Source organism: Lipotes vexillifer, unplaced genomic scaffold, assembly GCF_000442215.2.
Source record: "Lipotes vexillifer unplaced genomic scaffold, Lipotes_vexillifer_v1.1 scaffold890, whole genome shotgun sequence".
Lineage (NCBI taxonomy): Eukaryota > Metazoa > Chordata > Mammalia > Artiodactyla > Lipotidae > Lipotes > Lipotes vexillifer.
This window is the reverse complement of record NW_006776053.1, coordinates 1,416,633-1,425,834: the sequence shown is the minus strand read 5'-3', so window position 1 is coordinate 1,425,834 and position 9,202 is coordinate 1,416,633. Positions and strand designations below refer to the sequence as shown.

The 9,202-nt window shown below is 52.3% G+C and overlaps 1 protein-coding gene across 1 annotated transcript in view; it reads right to left on the bottom strand.

Moving 5' to 3' along the window:
- Positions 1-9,202, bottom strand: part of OLFML2A (olfactomedin like 2A) — a 24,168-nt gene that overhangs the window by 6,823 nt on the left and 8,143 nt on the right. The window contains exons 2-4 of the mRNA XM_007450252.1: positions 8,012-8,275; positions 3,294-3,401; positions 958-1,167 (exon numbers count right to left, since the gene is read on the bottom strand). Of these exons, the coding sequence (XP_007450314.1) occupies positions 958-1,167; positions 3,294-3,401; positions 8,012-8,275 (582 nt within the window). The remainder of the gene's footprint in view (positions 1-957; positions 1,168-3,293; positions 3,402-8,011; positions 8,276-9,202) is intronic.

Genomic DNA, 9,202 nt, shown 5'->3' with positions numbered 1-9,202 from the left:
GAAGAGCGTGGGCTCGGCTGTCAGGCAGGCCCGGGTTCCAACACAGCCACCTTCTCTGAGTGACCCCACTCCATGTTTCTTCATCTGCCAAACTGGCGACGAGCATCCCTCCTCACAGGTGGCTATGAGGTTATTAACTGAGATAATGTCTGCGAGGAAGTCAGCTCCCTTTTTCCTCCACTCACCAAAACACAAGGCCACTGTGGGAGTGGTGGGCTGTATCCTGCACGTGGAACTGGTCCAAGGGGCACGAATGGGACTGAAGTCTAGTCTGTACTCCATTTGTCAAGCCACACACCCTGGTACATGTCTGTCACAGGAAGGAGCCTTCGTACAGTTTATCCACCCAAAGGGGGCTCCTCCTTTTAATTTATCTGGCCTGTGGGAGAGCCTTTTCTGCAGCATGTCTGCCTACAGGAGGGCCTTTTTCAAATCTGCCCGAAGGTGTGTTGTGTGTCGGGTGGCTCAGCTTGGTGAGGGCCTTTGCTCACTTTGTGCACTGAGTTTGAATATGGAAGGCTGGGTGTTTGCTGCAGGAGTTCTCCACCCCAGGATTGGTTGGATGAAGTGGTATTAGTCGGCTGGGGTCCCCAAGGCATTGTCCACCTACCCATGAGCAGGCCTGACCCAGCCAGGGGCCCAGCCGCAGCAGGGGAGGTTAGAAGTGGTTTTGCCGCAGCCGACCTGTTTCCCCAGGACCAGGCAGGGAGGGTCTTCTCTACAATCGTGTCCCTGGGCTGGAGCCCCACGTCTGCCCCCGGTTCACCTGTGTTGACGGCTCACTGAGCAGCAGGCAGCCCCTGCCCCCGCCCTGCCACGGACTCTCCCGCTGTGCCAGCCCTCGGCCCATCCCACGGCTCCGAAGCCCCACCCAGCTGGCCCTCAGGGCCGAGGTCCTGGCACACTGTGCTCCCAGCCCACCCACCTTCTGGCCCATCACGAGAGCCCTGGCCTCACCTGAGCCTTACTGCCAGGCCTGGGGGCTGGGGCAGCGGCGGGCGCCGTGGACGCGTCTTTCTGCAGCAGCTGGAGGCCCAGGCTGGAGAGCTCCTTCTTGATGCTCATCATGATGGCTGAGTGGTTCTCGTAGTGCCCCAGCTGCTCCCTGAAGTGGCGCATGCTCTCCCTCACCACCTCGTTGTCCCGGCTCAGGTTGGCCTTGATACTCTGTGGGGGCGGGACCCAAGACCTTTCCAGCCTCTGACTGTCCCCAGCCCTGGGGGACACCCCAGCTTCTGCCACCAGGCTTTGCTAGTCTCCTGAGCAGGGTCTGGGGGGAACGGGCGGGGCGTTCCCTCCCTTCCTCCCTGCCTTCCTTTCCTTTGCACTTTGCTTTCTCACTTGAGCCTAGTTTGGGAACTCTTGCATATCTGTTTATATAGCGCTCCCCATACCTTTTACTGGCCACACAGTTTGCCATTGTATGGATGGGCCAAAATGTATTTAGCCAGTCCTTTATGGATCCACCTTTTAAGTTGCTACCCATCTTTTGCTACTTTAAAATTACCTTTTAATTTCGCAAGTAATACATAAATACCTCTTTCTTATAAAATACTCAAACACCGGAACTCTGTGGGGTTTTGCTACGGTCTCTGATCCCTTCCTAGTCTCCAGGCCTCGGACTTCTCTCCTGGGCAGGCTTGGCTCCTCCCACCACACCAAGCCCCACCTTTACTCTTCCTCTTGTTCTCCTGCCCTCATTGTCTCCCTACTGCTGGGGACTCTGCCTGGCTTTAGCAGCCCCTAGCCCCACTCCCACCTGGATCACAGGGTGGACAGAAGGCACACTGTGTAAGGCAGGTTTCTCAACCTCAGCACTACTGACATTTGGGTGCTGTAGGGCTGTCCTGTGTACTGTAGGATGTTTAGCAGCATCCCTGACCTCTGCTCGCTAGGACCGATAGCATCCGCCACCCACCTCCCCCAAATTGTGACAACCAGAAATGCCTCCAGATAGTGCCAGCTGTCCCCTGGGGAGCAAAATCACCCCCGGTTGAGAACCACTGGTGTAAGGGAAGAAAGCAGAAGGAAGCTGGGACCCCAGATTGTCGCCGGACCTCCTGCGATGTTTTTCCCTTAGGCAGAGGGAGCCATCTCCTCCTCAGTGAGGCTGTTCTCTCCGCCTCCCCCCAGTGTTACCAAAAACTTTTTCTTTTTTTTTCCATAGCTATCACTTAGTGAACAGAAGCAAAGCACAGATAATGCAAAACAGAAGATAATTTAAAAATCATTTCCTTGTGGCTGCAGAAATCATTTCTGGTTTGTTCCAGGCTCTGCAGACATACCCTCCAGATTGTCTGGCTCACAGTTGCGTGAAGTGAGTTAACATTTCCTAAGATTACCAGAGGAGAGGTCAAAGGAGGCTAACTGTAGAACCAACAACAGGAGAGCCTGGCATGTACTAGATGCACAGGAAATACTGGTGCACAGTAGAAATTCAACAACTGTTACCATTCTCCCATGCTGGCATGGGCCTGGCACATAAGAGATACTCACCAAACACTTTTTGAATAATTAAAGCCACTGTGACCCCAACTTTGGGGTGAGTAAGGGGTTAATCTCCTCTCGTGGGGCACAGGATGCCCAGGTGCCCCCCTCCCTGTGGAAAGGAAGCTGGGAAAGGAAGCCTTCACGCCCCTCCTGGCAGCTGCATATCCCCAGGCTTCCAGCAGCCCAGCAGGGACCGGATGCAGGAAACAGGTGGAGGCCAGGCTGTGCCAGCAGAGATGCAAACCTCAAACCTGCAGCCTGAACCTCCATTCTCACTCAACTCTGTCCCTGTCCTCAGGGGACAGTATTAGCCACCCGCCCAGCCCTCCAGCACATTTACCCTGACCAGGAGAAGACACTTAGCACCTCTGCCTCCACGGTAGGTGGGTCCTTGAACAGCCATGCTACCTCGAGCCTGGCCCCCGTGGGCTTGGCCAGTCCTGCACAAAGCTGGTGTTTCATGCGAATCGTTGCCCCAGACTTGTGCAGTATATGGGCCCCGGTCTTGGCGAACTGAGGGCGACTGCAAGTTTCAGCCCCCTCTGCACCTCTTTCATACAACCAGCAGGTGCCTCAGTTTCTCCACCCAGCCTTCCAGCTTCCTACAGGCCCTTGAGGCCCAGTCAGACCTCTTCCTCAAAGGTTGGACCCTGTGGCCTGCATCTCCTTCTCCCAGCTCCCTGCAGGAGTCCAGCTTCTAACAGCCACCAGGGTCCAGAAAGAATTGCCTAGGCCCCTTCGGACACTGCCCTTGGCCGCCAGCACTGCACCAGCCTGGCCTCTGTTTCGAGCCCTGCCCTTACCTCTTCCAGCGTGTTCATCTGGGAAGCCACCTTGTGGACGTAGGCGTGCACCTTCATCAGGTCCATGCTGTACAAGGTGCCCTCCAGGAGATCCACCATGGACTGCAGCTGCCCGGGGAGGGGTGAGGGTTAGGGAAAAGGTACAGCACGCGGCCAGGCACAGAGGGTGCAAAAGGAGCCCCACCAGAGCATGAACCCCAGAGCCTCAGAGTGGTCTGCTTGACTAGACCCAACCTGCTCATAAACACAAGAAAAGCTCTTTTGAGCACTTCCATATGGCAGACACTGTATAGGGGCTTGAATGAGCCATTTCACTTAATCCTGAACAACCCCACGAGGTGTGTAGTGGACACTGGGGGAGCTCCATCCACATCCCCTGGATCCCTGCTTCTGTTTCTTGTGCCCAGCCTTGGCTTCCATGTGCCTCCTTTAAACAGTCTGCATCTGTGACTCTCTTCAAAGAGCCACTTTGCCCACCAAAATGCCTGGGAGTCTGTGTCCTCCTGGGGCAGCCTGTAGGCAATGCCTGATTGGTGTGGGCATCTAGTAGCCCAGCATCCTAGCTAGAGTGGCCAAGATGCCAGCGAGAGTGTCAGGGAAACCTTGGCACGAGGAGCCGGTTGGGAGATAAGCTTTCCCTTGCTTCTCGTGTGTGGTTCCTCCAGCCACCCCTGTACGCACTCTCAGGGCCTGAGCGTATGCCGGTGCTCCTGTCTGGCCTTGGCCAGCTGTTTCCAACACAGTTTTATTCCCACTCTCCCAGGAATGTTCAAGCTGTTTTAAGCCAGAGAGTTCTCTGAATAGACTTTGATCTCTAAAACAGAAAAAGGGGGTGGGGGCTCTGGTGGAAGCAGGGATAGGGCCTCGAGTTTTCTCTGCTCCCCTACAACCTTGTTCAGACTCCGAGGGGCCGCATGGTACCCCAGGGCTCTGTGGAGTTCCGTTTGAGGACCATGCACGGAGACTCTCCTGGGCCTCAGCTTCCTTCTCTGTGAAATGGGCAGCAGGGTTGTGGAGCGGAGCAGTGCCGTCTGGATAGGGCTCAGCTCAGAATGGGCACACAGCAAGGCCTTCATGAATACCAGCAATGATGATTACTATTCCAGGCGGCTAAATGGGACCTCCTAGCTTCACTTCTGCTGCCTTCATGGCCACCAAAACTGGCTTTCCAAAGCACAGCTTTGACCATGGGCCTCTGCCCTGCTAGATTACTTGCTGTGGCTCCCCACTGCCCAAGTGTGACTACTTATCTCCTGACCCTGGCATTCAAGCCCTTCTTGATCTGCCCCTGCCACCTTCTTTGGCCTCAGCAAATGTTCACTCTGGGCCGGGCATTAAGGACAGTGATGACAATACAGACACGAGCCTTCATGGTCCTTTACAGGCTGTCAAGGAGTGCAGAGTAACACAGAGGTGCCTGGATCAGGGAATGCAGGTGGGAACACACACAGGTGCCCAGGTCATTAACGATGGGGCACTGACCTTGTCTGGGAGTGTGTGTGGCTCGGTAAAGTCTGCCAGCAGGAAGTTTTGTTGAACTGAGCTCTGAGGGAGGAGCACAGATCAGACACGATGGCTGGAGAAGGACGTTCCAGGCAAAGGGAACGGCTCGTGCCAAGAGCTGGCGGTGTGAAGACACACGGTGTGTTTGAGCCGAGCAACTCAAAATGTAGTCTGCGGACCAGCAAAAGTCCAAGCTGCTCGTTAGCAGTCTGCGATAAAATAATTACAAAAAGCGAGCATAGGCTTTTATAAACTTTCAGAGCCATTTGACAGAGAAATTTTATATCTGTAGACTCAAATAATACAACACTGGACTTGTATTTTGCGTGTCTGTTTCTATTCCAATTCATTTTCCTAACAATTCGTTTTTACAGTATTTTACAAGTGTTGGTTCTTGACAGATTTTATTTTTGACTGAGCCACGTGGCTTGCAGGATTTTAGTTCCCTGATCAGGGATCAAACCTGGGCCCCTGGGAATGAGAGCACCAAGTCCTAACCACTGGATCACCAAGGAATTCCCAGTTCTTGACAGATTGTTTTAAAAACTGGTCTCTCACCACATATAGTTTGAGAAGAACAGTGTGGAACTGACAGGCGGCTAGTGGGGCTGGGGCAGAGAGAGGGCAGGGAGGCACCCTGGGTCACACCCACTCCACTTACTCTCACCCAGAATGTTCTTATTTCTGCTCTGCTCGAGGGACTCCTACACATCCCTCAAAGCCCAGCTGTAATGTTACCTCCTCCTCTGGGTTCCCACAGTCCCTGGGACGTCCAATGGCCCAGCACTGACTGCACTGCCATGACTGGGGTCAGGAGCTGTGTCCCCATAGGACTGGAATTCCTCAAGGGTGGGGCCATGCCGAATTCAGGTCCAGAAGGAAAGGGAGTGAAGAGGTGAGAGAAACGCCCCCAAGAAAGGGGATCTAGAATCCCATTCTTCCTCCTCAGAGCCATGCAACTAAGGCTAAATCACAGCTGCAGTTCTTAGCTTGAGGGGAAGGGTTGGGGTAGAGACAAGGGGCAGGTATAGGGTGGGTTGCCCTATTCCCCTCCACAGTGGCTTCCCCTAACCTCCTCTCCTGGGGGGACTGCCCACTGAGGGAGGGGGAGCCTAGCCAAATGAGAGGGGCCTCAGCTCTGTCTCCTACTGACTCTTTCCACTTCTCCTCTTGGGGCTCACTGGGTACCTGTCAGGTACTCACTTATACTCCTACAGTATCAAGGAGGCAGAGTATCTTCTCTGTGTTCTTCCTATGACGCCTCCTGCTGGGTTAATCCCACCACTGCGCCACTCCAGTTCTATAAGGCTGAATAAAACCCCCCATGGCTGCTGTGCACTGAAGGGACAGCTCCCGGCTGAGAGAACTGCCCTCTCCACTGGGCAAGGGGACACAGCAGAGAATTCCTGGATTCAAATTTCTTGCTGTGTTATGTTAGGCAAGTCACAGTTCCTCTCTGGGCCTCAGATTCCTCCCCCAAGTAAAGCTGGGAACATAAGTTCCCTCTCCAAAGGGCTGTAGCAAGGATTAAATTAGCCAGCATTTAGGAAAAGGTTTTGTCTATCCTCATGTCAAGTATGCTTACAATTCAGTTGTTGAGAAGTGGATTTGAGCAAAAGTTGGTTTTGTCCCTGTAACTGAAGACTGGCCTATGGCTTCAGTGCCTGGAGTCTGCAGGGCCCTACTGGGTTTGGGAGACAGTGTGGTCCAGGAACTGCCAAGTTGTCAAGAGGCCACTTGGCCTAAAATTCAACCGCCACCCCCAACTTCGAGAGTTTTGGTATCCATCCAGTAGTTACAAAAATAAAACTAAAGTTAAATTTAAAGAAAACATTTTTAGCCAAATGTTGGGAGACAGTTCTTCCCAGGCCTCTTGCTTTTCTGCATGTCTTGCCTGCAGAGGCACTGACTGCCCTTGTTCCAGGCCATCTTGTTGCAGAGTGACCAGCCTTGGAGCATCCAGAGAGTGTTTCCCTCTGGAGCAGGGAAGGCGTGCTTGGTGCTCATTATAAGAGATCTGGATTCTCTAAGTTGGGGCTTCTCTCTTGGAAAACATCCCACTGTGTGTGCACGTGTTATCTGGCCCTCACTGCATCACCCTGTGGGAAGTGAGTGGGAGAACCAGTGCAAGAAAGTGGAGACACTCTGGCGACTGTGAGTAATAAAGTCCTTTGTCTCTGGCTCGTGTCTACTGCCAGCGTCCATGAAACTAGCAGGCTAACTTGTTAGCTTACAAGTAGGGTAACATCTCAGTCAACTTCACAGTTCTTGACACGAAAAGGGCAAAATAGACACATGTTTGTTAGAAATTATAAAAGAAAAGGATCCTCTCAAAAGCCACCAAATTATCTGGCTATTACAGAAAGGAAGACAGGAGAGCAGGGTGATTTAGAACACATGCTTTGGACACAGCAGGCCCTGAGTTCACATCCCAGCCCCACCAGGCCCGGCGCCAAGCACGGAGTTGCGCATGAAGGTGTGAATGGCATGAAGGTGCCAGGCTGGATGGGGCACTGTGGTCTCCCTCCACATGCCTATCCAAGCCATGGGTCCTGGTGGTGGGCCCGGCACAGGGCTGTGTCACCTAGAGGTGGTGCCTCTTTCTAATCTTCCTATGGTGGGGTGGGGGGAGGGGATTATAAGCACAAAATTTACATAAAAATATGGTATAGACTTGCGGCTGCATGTCATTATGTGAGAGCTTGGGCCAGTTACCTCACTTCTCCAAACCTCAGTTTTCTTGCCTCTAAAATGAGGACAAAGATCCCATACTTCACAAAACGGTTTAAGAATTTAGAGAAATAATGTTAAAAAAAGAAAAGAGCTCAGCACAACATCTGGCACGAAGGTGGTGCATGAATATGGGAAATGTTATTACATAAAAAACAATCAAATGCCACAAAATACTACATGGAGGTGCTGACAGATGACCTGGTTTGGGTAAAACACAGGACACTGGGATAGATGCTACTAGAGGGTAAAGGGCTCTATCCAGGTGAGCTGGCCAAACGATGCTGCCTCCATCACTGACTGGCCAAATAGTCTTAGGCAGGAATTGGTGTCCTCTCAGGGAGCCAGTGATTCCTCACCTGTGAAATGGGACCCCTGCCTTAGAACATGTGGCCTTTTCATTGGAGGGACAGCCGGCGCCAGCCAATGCTAGGTATTCACACAGGAGTGCGGTCCCATCCCGGCCTTTACTCCAGAAAGTCTACCTTGAGGAGCTCGGGTGCCTGTTTCTTGAGTTTCTCCATCTTCCACTCGTTCTCGCAGGGGTTGAGCGAGGAGGGCGGCGCGGTGCAGGAGCAGCGGCAGTCGGTGCCGGAGCTCACAGTCTCCACCGTGTAGAAGTCCTCCACTCGTGCCCGCCCGCTGCGCACCCGGCTGCACGCGTCCTTGCTCAGCGGCCGCATGATGCACTTGCAGCGGCAGTCTGAGCCCTCCGAGGTCATGCGCACCTGGTCCACGTCGCCGAACACCTGCAAGAGGGGCCCCGGTGAGCCGAAGGCCAGTGCTGGAGGGAGGGGGAGAGAAGCAGAGGAAGGGACAGGTAGCAGGATCCGGCCCCCCTGGGCTTTGGGGGCACCATTAGAGTGGGCTGAGAAGGAAACAAATTTCCTTACAAGGAAATAGAAGCCTTATAATAATAACAACAATGAAAAGAGTAATGGCCGCTGTGACAAACAGTTTGGCTGTTTCTCAATAAGTTAAACATGGAATTACCATGTGACCCAATAATTCTACTCCCCTGGGTATATACCTAAAGAATTGAAAACAGGTGTTAAAGCAAGGACTTGTACAGGAATGTTCACAGCAGCACCATTCACAATAACCATAAGGTAGAAACACCCCAAATGTCCATCAACTGATCAATGGACAAACAAGGTGTGGTATAGCCCCACAATGGAATATGATCCAGCCATAGAAAGGACTGAAGTACTGATACATGCTACAACATGGACCAACCTGGAAAAATATTACACTAAATGAAAGAGCCACTTATATTAATATCCAGAATAGGCAAATCCATAGAGAGAAAAAGCAGATTAGTGGTTCCCAGGATGTAGAGAGAGGAGCAAACAGAGAGTGTTTGCTTAATGGGTACACGGTTTCCTTTTGGAGTGATGAAAATGTTCTGGATCTAGGTAGTGGTGATGGTTGCACATTATGAATGTACTACATAAATGCCACCGGGTTGTACACTTTCAAATGGTTAAAGTTGTAAATTTTATGTTATGTGTATTTTGCCACAACAGTAAAGAAATATGAATGGAGACCTTTTACGGAGCACTTACTACATCCCAGGTTTCAGGTGCGTTACACCCTTTAATAATATCTGTGTATGGAGGGGTATCGTTACCTCCAAAGTCCTTAGCCTGGCCTTCAAGGCCTATGTCCCTCAAGGC